Source organism: Heliangelus exortis, chromosome 4 (genome assembly GCF_036169615.1).
Source record: "Heliangelus exortis chromosome 4, bHelExo1.hap1, whole genome shotgun sequence".
Taxonomy (NCBI): Eukaryota; Metazoa; Chordata; class Aves; order Apodiformes; family Trochilidae; genus Heliangelus; species Heliangelus exortis.
Window position 1 is genome coordinate 14,702,164 of NC_092425.1, and position 18,446 is coordinate 14,720,609.

The 18,446-nt window shown below is 37.2% G+C and overlaps 1 protein-coding gene across 7 annotated transcripts in view; it reads right to left on the bottom strand.

Moving 5' to 3' along the window:
• MARCHF1 (membrane associated ring-CH-type finger 1) overlaps positions 1-18,446 on the bottom strand; it is a 211,675-nt gene that overhangs the window by 114,909 nt on the left and 78,320 nt on the right. For 2 of the 7 annotated variants that reach the window (XM_071743104.1, XM_071743106.1), the window contains exon 3: positions 15,062-15,273. The exons of 3 other annotated variants lie outside the window; for them this stretch is intronic. In XM_071743104.1, the coding sequence (XP_071599205.1) occupies positions 15,062-15,160 (99 nt within the window). In that variant the 5' untranslated portion in view covers positions 15,161-15,273. Of the gene's footprint in view, positions 1-15,061; positions 15,274-15,422; positions 15,712-18,446 lie in introns of those variants that run through there. 2 more of the 7 variants (XM_071743103.1, XM_071743102.1) reach the window with 2 other exon arrangements.

The following is an 18,446-nucleotide window of genomic DNA, read 5'->3' on the forward strand; positions in this document are numbered from 1 at the left end:
GCTTGATCACTGCACCCCAGGCTGCCTCCAATCTGATGTCACCAATTAGCTCACTTGCATTGGTGGCCATCACATCCAGCATCATATCCCCTCTAGGTAGAGCTGTCTATTACTTGGCTTAAAATGTTATACTCAATGTACTCCGGGAGTCCCCTGGATTGCCTACAGCTAGTGTGATACTTTTCCAGCAGAAATCAGGGTGGTTGAAATCCTCCAGCAGGATAAGAGCCTGGAAGAGCAATGCCACCTGTAGCTGAAGTAAGATGGCTTCATCAACAGGCTCCCATTGACTGGGTGGCCTATGGTAGATAGTCTCTAATTGAGCCTCAGTATCTCATTCTTACCTGGCCATGGCCATTCTTCAGAGACAGCTCTTCCCAGCCTTTCCATTTCCTGATGCAGAGGGCAATGGCTCTGCCTCTTCTTCCTTGCCTGTCGCTGCTGAACAGACTGTAGCCATCAATAGCTGCACTGTAGTCATGGGATTCATCCTACTGAGTATCAGAAGGGCAACGAGGTTGCAGCCTTCTAGCAGCACAGTGGCTTCCATCTCCTCCTGTTTGGTGCTCCCATGCTCCAGGCATTGGTGTAGAGGCACTTCATCTGGGCTGTTGGCTGTGTCACCACCCTCGCAGAGGAACACACCTTAATTCCTCTGAAGTATTTCACCTGGGTTTCCCTGTTGGCTTGTATTACCTCAGGAGCCCCTGGGTTACCCCCATAAGACTCCAAATGAGCTGCAGTGTAACCAGAACATCTCCAAGAAACTGGCTGAGGGCCTTCCCTAGCACCTCGTCCCTCTAATCTTGGGACTGTCATCCCACAGCTTGCCACAGGCAAGCCTGATATTACCCCTCTACTGCTCCTAGTCCAGTTTAAAGCTCTGTCATGGACCTTGATCAGTGTGAGTATCTCCTTCCAAAATGTGCAAGTTTGTAAAAAAGAAATCTTACAACAGAAATTTCTGTCAACCCACAGTCTTTTTCCTTCCCTTCTCTCCCATTCCCTTCCCTTCCTTTTTTATACCACTGAATGGTGCAATTCATGGTGCAGGTACCCCACCCTAAATTTCCCATGGAAATACTTATTTTTCCTCTCTAGAGGGTCCCTATATTATGTGTAGAACTTGTTCATATTATATCCATATTAATAACCTCTAAAACATAACAAAAAATTACATTCTGAAGGACTTTAAAATGCAATAAAACATTTCATGAGAAATCATTCAGATTAAATATATTTTGCTAACACCACATTTTAAACTATTCTCCCAGGATGTGGGAGCCACTCAGTCAGCAAGTACTGTGATCAAGAATACTTAGCATCCTCTCCCTATTTGAAATCTAGTTTTCTCATTTACAGTTGCCCAGTCAAAAGACATCTAACACCCAGAAAGTGGTACTTAGTAGTAACTGAAATTTCTGCAAACACTGCATGCCATGATGCAACTCTGCATTTAACAGCCATCTAATATTTCAATTGTATTGTATGCACTTTTTCTTCCTTGAATCTTACTCCAAATCTGAAAACTAACAACATGAGCCTCCATTTCTAAAAGGAAACAGGAAGAAAGGTACAGGTTTCATGCAGTCATGAAGAATACTTAAGAAGAATGAACAAAAATTATTTGGTGTTTAGAAATATTTGAAAACCATTTCGCACACATCAATTCCATGTACACTAGGTAAAAAGAAATTAAGATACTCTAAATGTTTTATTATGTGCTTCATCATTCTCTTTGGTTTGAAATGAAGTTTTCAATCTAATCTTAATTGTTTGATGAATCACTGCTTCATTTTTATGCATAATTTCAGTCTTTCTTCAAGCCAAAATTTTTTATTAAAAATAAAAAAACCAAACCAAAACAAAAAAAAAAACCCAAACCAAACCAAACCAAGAAAAAACAACAACAACAACCCAAGGATTAGATGCAATTGCAGAAATATGTTGAGATGCCGATAACACTGAGAAAAAGCAGTATGCTAGAGAATTACTATATTCTCTGACCTGTGTGAGAAACTTTTGTGTATAGAAATCAGGCTCTGGAGACTTGCAGCACATACACATCTGTCACTCATCTGGCATCTTCAAGTTATCAACTCTTGCTCTTCAGAGTGGTCATTAAAGTTGTACAAAGTCATAGTTGCAACATGGTCAGTATGGCTGCTTTTGTCAAGGTGCACCTTCCACTAACTGCTCAGCTCACCCAAGTGGGGCTTTTTTTATATTTTTTCCTTTAAACCTTTTGTTCTTATACAGGAAAACCCCAGAAATTTACAACTAAAGTAATTTCTGCTGCACACTTCTTTACAGTCCATGCATTTATCTCTTTTTGTGTACAATGAATTTTATGAAGCATCTATTCCATGAGCAAAATGCTCAGAATTGATTTTCATAGTGACATCCTCTACTGTTTTTATATCCACAATTTTACATTCATGAGAAAGAACTGCTATTCAGATATAATATTTTCAGGTGCAGAAGTGAAGACCAAGGTTTTCCGGTGGCCCTAACATTATACCAAATACAACTGACTTTATGAGGACACCTGCTAAAATTTTCCTATTGCTTTGTGCATAAAATGGAACATATCCTCTACCGTGAAGCAAACACCCTTCCAACAGTTCTTCCAAAAATGGTCTTTTTACATCAAACACGCAGTAAAGTTGTGCAAGACTTCATACAAAGTTCAAATTTTTCAAAACTTGATTCTGTCACTCCCAAGTAAACACTCTTCATACAGACCAATGATTATCTTGGGGATGCTTTTATTCCACCTCTAACTGCCTGAATTTGTTACAATATTAAACAAGTTTCATTACTAGGTTGCTGCATAAAAAATAGACATAAAAAACTTTTTTGGAATTACCGTAAATGATAAGGCTCTACAAACTGCTGAAACAAACAGAAAAGCAATCCACATGCCATATAAAAATACCTCTAGCACATAATAGACTTAACTTTTCCTATAGGACTAATTTTGCAGCCAGAGCAGGTTCTACATACAGTACTCAATAACCAGAAATGATCAGACCCATTAGATGAAGCAAAGATACCCATGATCCAAAGCAGACAAATCCCATCAGAGAAAGAACAAGCTACTCAGGCAGTATATTGAACATAGCACATTACATCAGTCCATCCAGCTCAGAAGAGACAGAACAATTAACGACTAAGAAGCTCCCAGCACACAGGCCAAAGTGCAAAGCAAATAATGAAAGAGGACAACAGAAACACTATGAAACTTTACTTTTTTTCCCTTATTGATCATGGAAAACATCTTTTTCTGCAGCAATTCAGGCTGACTGAGACCAAAGAAACGCTGCTTAAAGTTTTCTTATTGAATTAAAGTAGCACAAAATTGGGAATACGTGTTTGCACTTCAGACTTAAAAACTCTGAGATGGCATTATGTCATGAAATGCCACTTGTACTTCTCCAAGAGACACTATATTACCATTTCAGCATTATCAAAATGTTCATTATCAGTAATGCAAGGACACATAAAGCCTATTTTGCTGTCACAATGTTTTATTTCAGAGCTAAGTCTCCTTTGACTAATTGCTCCATTGAAAACCTAGAAAATTAGAACAGTTTTCTTGCTTTTATTTTAAAGAGTGTAACATTTCACTACTAGGAGAAGAGAAGTAGAGCATTTGTTTCTTAAATGTTCCACTCTTCTGATTCTACCCAGTGCCAAATGCTGTTCTACCACAAAGCGAGTGGCAAACAAAACATGCTTGTGTGCACCAGAAAGTATCAAGTCTTTATGTAGGGCTGCCAATGTAAAAACAAACAAACAAGAATAAAAAAAGATGTCATGTTGAAGATAACAGGATTAGTTATACTTAACCTGCACTTAACTTATCTGTACCTTAAGTTACTATACACAGATTACTTGGGGTAATAATTTTAGCAAAAATTTTAAAAAGTATGAATCATCAGATTTTTTTTTGGTTTTGGTTTTTTGTGGTTTTTTTTTTTTTATTATTCAGGAAAAAAAATAGTTTAGCAAAAGGCTATAAGTTAAGTTAAGCGGGTTTTCTCCAGAATGGACACTAAAGTGACACCTCAAAGTTTTATAAAACAGGTCCATCAACTTGTGCATGGCAGCTCTTTGAACTGCAGTGACAGGAGAGTAACTATTCCCAATTATGTCCTGAACTATTTATTTAAGGTTAGCTATTTGACAATAAAGGTTACATTAGCTTCAGAGAGAAAATCGATTCTGTCATATCTCTCCTATAAAGCCTGGACAGGAGAAATTCAGGAGAAGAGAGGATTCTATATTAAGTTCTCATATTAACTTGAAACTTTCCATCAGGTTGGCTGGTGGCAAATTTTAAGACTATGAAATTTCAGAAAGTAAGGAATGCAATGCTCATTCTTAAAGTAATGTTATTATGCAAGAATGCCAATTTTTCTCTTAAAAGCCACTGTCCTTGAATTATGATTATTGAAGAGAAAAAGCTTGGTAACACAGTCTGTGAAAATAGAAAAAAAAAAACCAAACAAACATTCTGATTGGTTTGACCTTTTTCTTTCAAGTTTGAAATGTCTAGAACCAGACAATTCAAAATGATCATTCTTGAGTCCGCCTTTTTTTATATGGAGATTCTTCTTTCCTTCTTGCATATTTGGGATTGACAGTACTGTCATGACTGGTCTACTAATATTTAATTTTATCAGAAATGGACAATAAGCCTAATTGGAATACCAGAATACCAAAAAAATTTATGAAAATACAATAAACTGCCCTTCTACCTATCTGCTAAATGCACAGAAGATTGGTAAAATCGTTTATAGTCCTATAAGTCCTCTAAGACAGAATAAAGAATGAATTAATAAAGAAAATCCTCAGATACTCATGCAATTAAAAAGGCACTAGAAATTTCATGTGAACAAATATCCTGGAGGCCATAATATCAAGCTATACATTATGCAAGATTTAATCATTCTGCATCGTATTCTACTGTTATTCTTCCAACCTCTTCTAACAGTATTTTAGTTCTTCTGTGTTAATATTCAGACATTTTGAAAGACCAATGGCATCAGTAATCCAAATTCTTGATCATATGAATGCACAAAAGGTAAGTGGATTTTATATTTTTAACTTTTAAACATTTAAAAAAATTCCAAAAAGAAAAAAAATTTTAAATGGCAATAAACAGGAAACCTTTACACGAGGATTTATGATTATGTGGGAATCGTAAAAGCTGAAGGGTCTATTGTTTCCATGGAAACTTTTCACCTATGGGATCCAGCCAACAAAACACATTCATATCCTTTATAAAACAGACTTCACTGGGGGATTTCAGAATGTTCTATGAAAGCAGAAGAAGCAAAGCCACACTAACTTCAGATGGGGAAAATGAAAGCATAGAAAAATACTTCTGGAATCGGAACCAAAGTCAGAGCACTGTGAGGTGCCCATCAAATTCAGGCCTTGTGATAATGACTCAAAGAACAGCAATATAGATGATGGCAGGAGGAGGGAGAAATACATCAGAAAAACTATCATTATGAAGAATACTAGTTTCATGCATTAAATGACTAGCCAGGGATCCTATGAAGAGGGCCATCAGATGACCAATGACGACTCAGTACATTCACTGTTGTTTAGGAGGGCCAAATACCACTACCTGCAGGCACTGGCTTACAGTGGGGATTCTGCACTAACAAGACTTGGAACACATTTCAGGCAAGGCAAACAGGTAGGCTGAGCTGACAGCAGCACTACCCCTGCACTACTTTCCTCACTGTAAGAGACAGCCACAGAATGAGAGGATTTCAACAGGCCCTCCTGTCACTGGCTATCTGTAACAGTGCTACAGCCCTGTCATGGGGTTTGGGAAAGCCAATTCACATCCCCACTTGTGTCTGATCTCTTGTATTCAGAGCAAAATGCTGGGAGTGGTTAGAAAACTGGGAGAGAGCCATAAAGCTTTCACAAAACTCAAGCAATCACTACCCTATGCAACTCCAACACCTTTAACTCTCCCACCCAGTACAACAGGTATAGTTTCCTTCCAGGGACACAGAGTCTGCACAGTTATCAAAACAACACCTGTCCAGGACACGTATATATCCTAATTATGATCACCTCTAGCTACACCTATCACATGATATAGCATACTCAGGTATCTTGGTCCCTACTCACCAGCACTGCTGTTCACTGCAAAAAGGCAAACACATCAGAATGCATTTCACCAACAAAATGTACTATTTTCACAGGGTTTATCCAATTAACCATTTGCACTGTTAGCCTTGCCTGCCACTGGAGCATTACCAAGCATTTTATGTTTCTCTCAAAGTAAAGAAAGGGAGTCTCTGAAGTAAACAGAAGGAATAAATTCTAAGCAGCTACAGGTCATAAATACTAACACAGTATTGCTGCCTATCCCTTTACCCCACTTAATTTTATTCTTGCACCAGATACCTGGAATTTCCATCTTATATGGAAATGAAAGTTTACAAGTTCATGGCCAGAACCACAAGGGGAAGTAAGAGGGTGAAGTGTTAGCTGTATCCTTTTTATCCTACATGAACCAAAAATGCCAGTGCAACAGATTGCCGCAGAGCACAGAAAAAGCATTTAAAGATTTTCAAGGTTTTTAAAGAAAATTAACAAAGGAAAGCATGCCGCCAGATAATAAATCTCTTTAGTAAGACAAATACTTCTTTAAAATCAATGAGATATTGCCATAACTGCTTTAGACTGTTTCAGAATGACAGCAGTGTGAAATACAGCCTTACTCAAGTACATCAAGTGAGTAAACTAAAAAAGGTTTTCTTTGGATCACACATCAGTGGAATCAGATGATTTGTCAACTTGCTCCAGGAGACAGTTTTCCTATTACTGTTGCTAAAATAGTCCCATCCTTCTATAGGCACATCATCCTATGACCACATAAGTGGACAAATCTGGCTAATAAGTGAGATAAATGAAGTTACAGACCTCATGCAAATGACTGAAAAGTTTCATTCCACAACATGGAATTCCCTTTTAAGAAACATATTCTAAATAAGAAAGTACTTCCAGTGTCTACTTAGTGTTGCAGCTGCCACATTTTAAGATGATGCCAACGGGGAAATAACGTCAGGACTTCTTGAAAGCCTATGACAAGAGTTGAGAGATCTACTACTACTTTAGAGTAGTCTAAGAACCATCATTTATCTTCTTATTAAAGTTAAATCACCCCACTAGTACATGAAACAGCTCATGTTTGTTTTCTCATTAAAAACAAGATTACACTGCCAAGTTCCACTCCTCAATAGAAAATATTACCTTTTCCTCTTTTTATTGAAAAATAATACAAAATTCAAGGAAGAAACCCCTAAGATATTAAACACACTAATGTGCTCATATAAAGCAGGAGCTAAGAATTGTGTGCATTTTACAGAAATTGTTCGGGGGGAAAGAGGGGAGAGGATGAGAGGAGCCTCTGCAGGAGAGGGAAGGGGAGGGCAGCAGGGAGAGGAGCAGGGGCTGCGGTGGGGCCCAGGTGCTGTCCCTGATGCTGAAACCATGGCCAAAGCCACAGCAGCTCCAGCTTTCAGCAGACCCACAGGTACCCACAGGAACAGGTTCGGGGTTTGGGGGGTGTTTTTGTTTGGTTGGTTGGTTTTTTGGTTTTTTTGGGTTTTTTTGTTTGTTTGCTGTTTTTTTAATTTGTTTTTTTTAAGGAGAAAATAAACAAATTCCACGTCATTAGAGTAGTTTCTGAAATGCACACACATATAAACTAGAACTGTATTTCTAACATGGTTGTAACAATCCACTGGAGTCAGGAATAACTAACACCTTTTGCAAAGCTGCTTTAAATAGCTGGAAGTGCTGTCTGTGACGTACAGAAGAGAATTTTTTCACTTTCACAAGAAGAATGAGGTGCATTCAAAATGTCTTCCTGTAAGACCTTCAAGTTGGGAAAGCCTGCTCTGCCTCAAAAAAAAAAAAAAATCTGGCCAAATTTAGTATTATTTTGTTGATCATTATGAGGAAGAATTAAATATTACTGTAAACAATAATTTATATAATTCTGTGTGTGGCCTGACTATGTGCCTGAATACACAGGCTTTTTACCTTTAAAATTTTCTTGATCAGATAGCTTTATTTGGACAAAACCAGATAAAACTGCAAACCTAGCATCACAAGTTCTGCAAAGCTGACAGTTGCCTCAAACAATTTGGACCTCTGTGATATTGGTTCCATAACAAATTGAATCATTGCAACCAACCAGGTATCAATAACTGAGCGCTGTCTTTGATCAGAGCAAGATTTTGTGGGGTATATGTGGCTATGGAAGTTGCTTGTTAAAAAGTTATTGAGATCTGACAGCACTTCTCTAAAACAAGTCTTGGAAGACAGGCGTTCCCAATGACAAAGTTCTACCTTAGAAAACTTCCATCTAAACTCTATTTGCAACATTTCAGCCCTCAAAAAAACAAAAAAAAAACAAAAAAGCATTTTCACAAGCTAGTGATAGCTATCTATAGCAAATAATCACAGAATGACTAATCAATTTTTCAGTTTCCTGCTTTGTTTCCAGTTCCAGATCAGCCCTGTTCAGCTACCAGGTTTAGGCACTACAACACATTCTGTAAACTGTCTCATTTACAGACATTGTTTCAATCTAATTCAAGACCCAAGTAAGTCATGAAACTAAGCCATGGAAGATTATAAATGAAGCGTAAGTCCAAAATCCACTAATTAAAAGAGAAGGATTTTTTTTTTGTCTTGGTTTATTGGCATTTTGCTTTTTTTTTTTTTTAAATGCAATTTAGCAGGAAAAATTTACAGTAACTTCTTAATATGGCAATGCTTTCTCAGACTACTATTAGAAGAAAATCTAAATTAAATGAAATCTGAAACCTAATATTTTAAACCCAGAACCATTTTAGAGCAGGAAGGGAAAATACACACACGAGACCAAACCTTCAGTATATTGGAACTGGGTGTTTCCAAAGATAAAAAGAAGTATAAAAGTTTTCTCCATGAGACTCATAGTCAAACCTCAGCAGCATCAGAAGATGTGTCAGCAGATTGTAAGCACTGGTTAGAAAGATAAGAGGAAAAGACTACTGAGATATGGAATCTTAAGCTTCAAATTCTTTATCAGGGAAGAAAACAGTTTTAAAATCAATACTGGTATTTGAAGCATAGTCAGTACAAAGGTTGGTGAAATATGCTTGTATTGTCTTCTCTTCATAAAAAGCCTGATAATCATTCCATGCAGCCACTAGCTTCTATGTAATCTTATCAGCCTGTAAAAAAATTGGTATTATCCTACAGCTTGCTAATAAAAGCACAGCAAGCAGTCTCTTGATTTCTTATTGTTACCAGAGCAACATAGCATCTAGTATGTTCTTTGACACATACTGCTTCTCCTTCACAGTTTGTCTTGATGTAAACCTTGTACTGTACATAGTGTTACATACAATATATGACAAATCTCTAATCCTGTCTATTGTCAATATTGTATGGTATTTCTCAAAAGGTATGGGAGGTTATTCTACTTCTCTTGCCATGAGCATGGTTTGGCCTTAGATGCTGTGTTGTCATGGGAATCCACCTGTATCTGCAGTTAGAAGACACTGCCTCTAGGTGAAGCTCTTCTGTGATTTTGTGGTCATGGATTGTGGTTGTGTTTAATGGTTATAGTGCTCCTAAACCATAGCTGTTGCTATTTAATTAACACTCATATATGTGTCATTTTCACATATCAGGACTTACTCTAATTTCACCTTTTGTTAAAGTGATCAAAGTCTGTAATAAATTTTACTATAATACATACTGTGGGTTTTTAACTTAAGGTTAAACTCTACCTCTTTTCATTGACTACAGACATATTTTAAGTATCGAGTATCTCTGTATGTACAACAGCCATGAAAATCCTTTAATAGAAACGTATAAGCACTACTTACTTTGTAGCACAGAATAAAGTATATACCTTTGCAAGTATTTCATTTACCATTACATCTACTTAAACTTAAGCAAGTAACAAGTGAAACAACATAGGTAAATGTAAAACAATTCATTCCCATCAGGAACATTCAGCTACTGCCTCCTCCCTTAAAAAGCATGTCAGTGTCTCCAGAACTATTTACAAGCTTTAAGGTAAATGTTAGCAGCAGCTCCAGTCTGGCATTTAAAATAAATGCTAGCAGCTACTGTAATGTGGCATTTGAAATACCCATTAGGATTCAGTCTCAATTCAAACTTGAAGAGAATATCTACTTACAAAAAAAAAAAAAAAAAAAAAAAAAAAAAAAAAAAAAAAAAAAAATTAAAAAACAAAAGAGCACACTCTTCACAATAAATGGGAACACATCATTTCAAGCTACATATTAAAATTATTTTTGAAGGTGCAAACCATACACCCAAGCCACCACAGTCAAGTCAGATCAACCAAACACTTTCCATAATGTTAAAATATTTCCCTGATAATATTTAAAGCCTCAAAAGTTGCATATCCCTTACTGCCTTTGAGATGGCAGAACATGACAACACTGCTGAAGAACAGACAGAGGTCCACCATTGCTTTCACAGCACTTAACTGTGCAGTATGCAGAACCAAACTGCATGTCAAAGTATGGTAAACATTGGGAGGCAAAGAGAAAGAGGCAGGCAGATGTTAAAACTAATGTAGCAGTGCTTAATTTCTGTGTGTGTTGGAGGGAAAAAAAAAAATCTTCTCTGTGTCTTACTGCATTCCACAAAGTTATGTGAAGGAAACTAATATTCACCACCATCTCTGTATGAACAACAAAATCTATTAAGACTATAGAGACATAGCAGATGTAAGTAGAAAAAAGATTTACCAGGAAGCTACAAGCAGTACTTTTCCTCTGCAAAGAATCAGAACTCTAGAATATTGGTCTGCATCAATGGACATAAGACTCATCACTGTAACAAGCAAGACACATTACCACACGGATGAGTCCAAAAGCCACATTACAACCCCAGAGGTTTTTCAGTTGGTTTTGGTTTTTTTTTTTCTTTTTCTTTTCAGAAGACCTGCAAGGTAACAATATCAAGACTGACTCATGTATTTCACTACCTTCTTTATTAAAATGTCTTGTATTCTCTGAGATAACTACAGTCGGAAAAAAAGACCTCATTTTTGCTTCTCATAGACAAGAGTTCACCATGTTACTCCTTTTAAAAATTTTCCAGTACCATATTTTGAAAAATGATGGTTAATCTGAGCTGGTATAATAAGGGAAAACTTTTATTTTGGCAGCAAAGAGTACCTTCTCTGCCATATCATGGCATTTATTATTGGCTTTTATAAATGTACTCCTACCACTCCAAGTACACAACTTTCAAGTTGAGTTTTCTGCAGTAGTCATGACAGTTTATGCTTGCAAAGTCTAGGTTAGTGTCACTATTTTTTGCTAATCTTTACTCAGTTTTACTGTTTCATTTTCTCTACTGCATGAAAACTTCTTCCTGTACTTAACTCACCTTATAATAATAATGTTACTTTATGAACCCCACAATGTACGTTCACAAAAAAAAAAAATCAAAAACCTATCAGCTACAGCAGGCATTTCATCAGGAAACATAAAAATTTATTTAGCTTTTTTTATCACAGCAGATAAAATCAACCAGAAGTCCAGCAGAACTGTTTAAATAATACATAGACATGAAATGGGGGGCATATTAAATATCTGTCTCAAGTCACTGAAATCTGTGTTTTCAAAACTTAACAGAACTGTAGTGCTAATGACAAAATTTGGTTTTTAAATTCATTTTGCACAACAGTTCTATCAACAAACTCATCTGTAAACAGACACCCAAAGATTTTCCCCTCATCACACAACGATAGTTATACTTTTCACTGCATACTAAGGCTTTTTCTCAAATGTTGAAGAAAGTTTAATTAACTACTGAAATACTGAAAAAGTCCACATCATGTTTTCAATGCACCCTTGTACTCTTTTGGCCTTCATTTCAGCAAGAATCCTTTCCAATGGCATTAGTGAAAGACTAAGAAAGACAACTTACTTGTTAAACATTTTGGCCCAAACAAGTGGCATTTATGACTAAATGACTCTAAATAAAATCAGTGCAACAAACTCGTGGAAGACTATACCTCCATATGACAACGTACTACAGAGCTGCTGCAACAGGTAGAATACCACTTTAGCAGTGTTGTTACAGAAAAAACCTGCATTATCTGCAGCCTGTGCTCAAAGAAGCTCTGTAGTTAAAATAGATATGACTTCCACTAATTACTGGGGCAAATCACTCGAAAATTACAGGAAGACTGCACAGTTTTTGCTACCACAAAGCAAACTGCACAGGAAGATTGCCTTAAGAAGTTCCCTCTAGCCATTGTTATCATGCTGGTATGCCTAACATTGGTCAGATATCCATTATGGGCACTTGTAGATTTGAAAAAAATACTGCACTTACTACCATTCTCAAATGTTAGCAGCATTTGGTCTACCTGTAGATAGACCTGTAACTGCAGACATTAACACGTTCAGATAAAACACGTCTGTGAGCAACTATAATCACTAATCACATAATCTATATCACTGGCAAGTGATATAGAATGATTTGCATCATTAATTATATGCAACTGAGGTTCTGAAGTCAGCCAGACTTACATGATTCACTGTGAACTTGGAAATAGTTCACTGCAGAGAGCTCTGCAGTTAGACAGATGAACTCTTCCTCATAAATTTTAATTTATGGACAGCATAGGACAGCTATAAAATTCTCTAGCAATAACAGAATTTGGTATACAATCCTAACAAGTTATCCTACCAATGGGAAGACCTTTCAGAAATTTCTTTTTTTCATTTCCCCCTGAATTTGAACCAGCTTGAAGCTCTCAGTGCTCTAGGAAGACAATTTAACTTCACTATTTATCTCTTTCTCCTCAAAATGCCTTCCAATGGAAAGAGGAAGCAGGTACCTGCAGAAACAGTATCAGTGGATATCATGAACAAAGAACATTGTCAGAAACCCTAAGTTCAAGCAAGGAAGCTTTTCCTCATGAGATCTATGCTGTGTAGGAATGGCAAGAATAGCAGACCATCTACATAAGGCTGAGCAACCTCCTTCCAGACAACAAAAGCCTGGTTCACTACTCCCAGATTACATCCATAAATCAAACTTGATCATCATCCCAATTTAGATAAACTGTAGCTATTATGTGAAAAACACAGTCTTTACCACTTAATCTACAATACCAACTAGTAGCATTAAGAAGTTTTTACTCTGCAGAAGTTGCAGCCATAAAGCCCTGAGGGACGAGCAAGTACTGGAGCAGCTTGATGTGGCTCTGGTCAGCAGAAAGCAGCCCAGCAAATACATGTCACTGAGCAGCATGAACTTTAGGTTTAGGGCTGGTTAGGATCTTTCTTTTTGGAATTGGGTTTTGGAGGGATTTTTTTTACATTCCTTCTAGAAGAGAACTTTCATGAACTTATTATGCCAGCCATTTTTCTATTTTCTCCTATATAACTTCCACAACTTTCAAGAAAAGACTTTGGTTTTTGAGATACTGTAGCCTTGCTGAAACAATGCAACAAAGCCCTCAGAGAAAAAAACCTAGAAAAGGATATGAGAGGATTCTTGTGATTCAGAATCCCCACACTGCCCCCACTATTAAAAATTAACTATTATACTTATCTGATCCCTGTGAAAATGTTGCATGTATTCTTCATCTAATGCTAATGATTTAATTAAAGCAGGAATGACAGGGAGCAATTTTAAACCAGGTAACATTTTTTACTTCTGCTTTTCACATCTTGTACCTTAATATGAAGCATTGTTTTCACCTAACCACTCATCTTTAATCAATCAATGGAAGAATAAAACGAAAACAAACTAAAAGTTTTCTTTTTTCAGACCACAAATCGCTAGACATGAACTCTGATCACTGTGCTACCAGTAAGCAACTGGGGACTACATCCAGGGAAGGACACTGCTTATATATAGGTGCTGAAACAATTCAATGAACTTGTAGAAGCCAAATATTGAGCAAAAAATGCATCTCAAAAAAAAAAAAAAAAAAAAAAAAAAAAGAAAAACTGCAAGCTTACCAGTACTTTTCTGAAATCACACAGACATGCTATGAATATCAACCACCTGTTGAACTTACCACTATCCTGAAAACTATGTGTCACAAACCCCAAAAGTAAGTTGAAACACTACTTCTTCCAGGGTTGCAGTTTGCCACACTATCTTTTACCTAATACCTAAAAGATATCCTGCTTGCTTCCTCAACAGCTCCTTATTTTCCATACCAAAACAGGAAACAAAAAAACTCAGACAAGAAGCATGTCTTTAAACAGTAGATCTCTGTGTTGAGTACATTTACTGCTGCATCTAGAAATAGGCTTCTTATACTTTGGGATGGGAAAGGATGTCTGTCTTTTTTTTTTTTTTTTTTTTTTTTTTCAGTCTTGCACACTGCTAGTTTAATTTATACACAGCAAAACAGATTCCTACAGGTAAAAATACCATGAAAATTGCACAGATTTTATGTATTATTTTGTTCTAGCCATGAATATAATACAAAACTGCATTATGGTCTTTAGTGGAAAATAACAGGAAATTATATTTACTGCTAGAACAACACTTCAGTATGTTTATGGTCAAGGGATGAAAAACCAAACACTGATGCCTTTTAAATTATAAGAGTAAGTTATAGGCCTACGTTTACTATAACACACACATATTAGAAAGGTAGGTTTTAACATGGGGGCTTTGTTGTATTTAAACAGAGATAGGAATCTTCTTTAAACTATTTTTGCATCCAATTTCTTACAAACTGCTGCTTTTCAGCATATAAAGAATAATGGTTTTCAGTACTAGCAGGCTGCATGCATTTAAATAAAAATGTGCAATTTGCAACTTCCTTAATTTTTTTTTTCTGGAATGCTGGGACTGATAACAGGAGATCACTGCATTGTGCTAAAGTATGCTGCACCCTTGTGCACTGTGCAACACCACAGCATGCCACGTCCTGCTGAGCAGCCAAGACCACTGGCTGCCAAAGGCAGACTTGTCCTACCACAGCAAATCAAAACCTTCCTCTTACCTCGACTTCCTTGCTCTTCTCTTTGTTTCTGCCCATTGAACTTCTCCCATTGCTGGCAGTCTCCCGTGCTGGTACTACAGAAATCTGTTGGAGGGGCATTTTTACAGAGTTGCAGCAGGTTGCCAAAACCTGTTTGGATGCCTTATATCTTCACTCCCCCCGAGTAGCCCACCTGTATAATTGTTCATATCCTTGCTTTGCCAAGCTCAGCTCTAAATAAAAAGGGGAAAATGTTATTTGAGAAACCATGTAGCATATGCCAAGATCTTCCATTAAAAAAAAAAAAAAGTAGAGCAGAGTAAATCGCAAGCACAAATGAGAAACAGCAAACAATGGCACAATAATCCAGAGTTTCACATACTTAGAGAGATGAGTTGCAAGTCGTAACTCCTCTGCTGTGTCTCTGAACACCCTCTTGCCCCTCTATCCCCAGGAGCGTTGTGGGAGACAATTCAATCTCTGTGTTACCTAATAACTGTCATGGAAACCAAGGAAACCAGGGTCTCACCGGCCCTTATTAGCAATTGCTTCCCTCTAATGGCACAGACTCCCACATTTGCAGCAGCTGCCACTTCTGCTTTTGTTTCCTGTCTGGTTCCACAGGAGTCCACTGAGCACCCGGAGACACCGCCTCGTGCTGACTAGGTAAAGCAGCATAAGGCTGAAAAGCTTAAGTGTCCTATTTTGGAGACAAAATCTCCTCCTTTAAAAGCACAGAGAGCTTGCTGTGTCCTTCATGCGTCTACAATAATCTCCTTAGGTCAACGGATCTGCCTTGAAGTGAAGAGCAGCGGTGAGCGAATGAGGTGTAAAAAAGGAAGACAAGACTGGGAGGGTTTGCAAATGTGCCTTTCTGAGGTTGATAGTAAGAATTTAACCCTTTGCTGTGCTCATCTTTTCACTGAGATATCAACAGAAGTAAGCTCTGCAGGACAAGCCAAAGGCAGATATGTATGTGTCTTTACAGCAGCCCTTTGCATTCTGAAAATGACATTTACATGAGCTTTCCCACCCAATAGCTTCTTTTCTCTCAGTTACAAGAAGCAAAATGCCCAAGAAAACTGCTTCACCATCTCTCCTCTCTCTAAAATGCCAAGCAACAGAAAAATATCCCAGGTGCTGTGTAACAAAAATGGATATGAAGAAAGGAAACTCTTAATACTTATAGTTCTGTAAAAAATTCATTATCCTTGATAAATACCAAGAATGCAAGCAAAACGGATTGTGATAAAAAATAGTAGAGAACACTGGATTAGAAGACAAATTTTTCACACTGTATAAATAATACAGGACTGAAAACAGAAAAAAACCCCAAAACACCAGAAAACAGAGCAAACACCAACAATGTTCTAATATGTTGATTAATAATAATTATAAAAAAATATTTAAGTATCCAAATTGAAAAAAATCATCTCCTGCTTAGCAAAATGGCTCTAATAAAAAAAATTTAAAAAATTTTAAAAAAAAAAATTATTGTAGCAGTATTCAAATACAAGAAATGCCATACACCAGACTAGTTAGGTTTAACAGCTAAACTATACTATAAGGTAAAGGAAATTTCTTTTTCATTTAACAAAGTTTTAAAGCTACAGAAATATTCTTTTCCTTCATCTGAGGAGCAACTGTATTGAGAATCTCTATACCTGGCTCTGCTTTGTTGTGACAACCACTTACCTCTTTGATAAAAAAACTTTCAGAAACCTAGTAGATTTGAGGCATTAAAATGGGTTTTTTCTGTAGCATCTGTTTTCATGTCTAGTTAAGCTTAAAACAAGCCAAGCTGCCTTTTGATACTGTGCCAATAATTCTGCATTTTAAATCATTTGAACTTGAGATTCAAGTTGGAGATTTCTAGGTTAACCAGTAATCTCTTTAATCCCATTTACGTCTGTTTTAGTTAGCCAGAATAAAGACCTTGAAGGGTGTGATGTGCTTAGTACTTTTAAAAATGAAGTCTTGTGGCCCTTTTATTTCACCATAGTGAAACTACAACATTAAAAAGTATATAGCAAAAAAAAAAAACCTGGTCCAAAGCAAGGAGCATACCTTACCATGAAGTAAATCCATGCTCACATTCTGTTTAACTGATTACATTTCTTCACAATGTGGAGACTTCTAGATAACATGCAATTGCCCTCACTGCATAAGTGATGAACACAGCTCTTCCTGTCCTGAGCCACAAACCAAGCAAGCCTCCTACTGCTGTGTGTACAGAGAGCACCATGGTTCATGGCAACAAAGCTGTTGGAAGATACAGGACATACCCAAAACCAAACCAGCAAAATCTAGGGCAGAGTTGGGGTTGGGTTCACTTTTCTGTCCCACATTTTCATGTTCCCTCTTTGCTTTTCCCAATTTACTATACAGAATTATAAAACTTAAAGCTTTTGCATAATTCATACACCTATGACCTCAGAACAGCAGTAGAGTATCAGTGTGCATTTTGCAGAAACCAGAAAACTATTGATTAAACTTTTCAATGTGTTTTTAGCTCCCAGAGAACTTCACAACATGTAGAGAATAATTTGCAGGCTCTTAAATTCCCTTCAGTCACTGCCTACTACATCCCAGATCAGTCACAGGGAGCTGAGTGCAGCCCCCTCTTACAGAAGAGGAAGCAGAGGATGAAAAGAAGCCTGAGGTAAGCTTCAGGTAGATGAAACATGCAAAGTGTGTGTCAGATCTCTGATCTTCCCTCCCCCACTGAACAAGGCCTTAACTCTCAGATCCTGTAAAGTTATAAATTACCTATAAAGATTCTATTAAAATTCTATAAAGATGCTAATATTCTATAAAGCTGTAAATAAAGAAATATGGTATCTCCCACTCATCTCCCATGGCAGTCAGCCTGGGATATTCTATTTAAACAATGCTAATTTTGGCAAATACATCACCCAGAGAGCTAGCACTTCAGTACCATGCTTCACCCAAAAGACAGCATGACAGCTGCTCTGGTAGAATATGGAGCTCTCATGCGTAGCAGCTAGATGGGGTTTCAGCCTTAAGGGGATGACAATAACAGAAGAGACTTGGTGACCTGGACCAGGTGGAAATCACATGTCAGAGAGCTACGTAGTGGGTGGTCCATTAGTAACTGATTTAAGTTACAGAAATATAATCCACAGTTCCTGAAGCAAGTAATTACAGAAGAATCTCCTTTTCACCTATCATTTGCAATGCTATTTATCCAAATTCGAAGAACTCAAAGGATCCAAATTAATTTTTAGTCACCCAAAACTCTCCCCTTTGCCAGCCCATGGTGACCAAGAAGGTAATCAAGAGGAACAGTTTCCCCAGTGTTTCACAATGTGGGTCTGCTCCTTAGCTGTGGCCTTCACCCTGTGCTTCTGATTTAGCCTGCAATATGTCCAACTTCTTTGCCTGT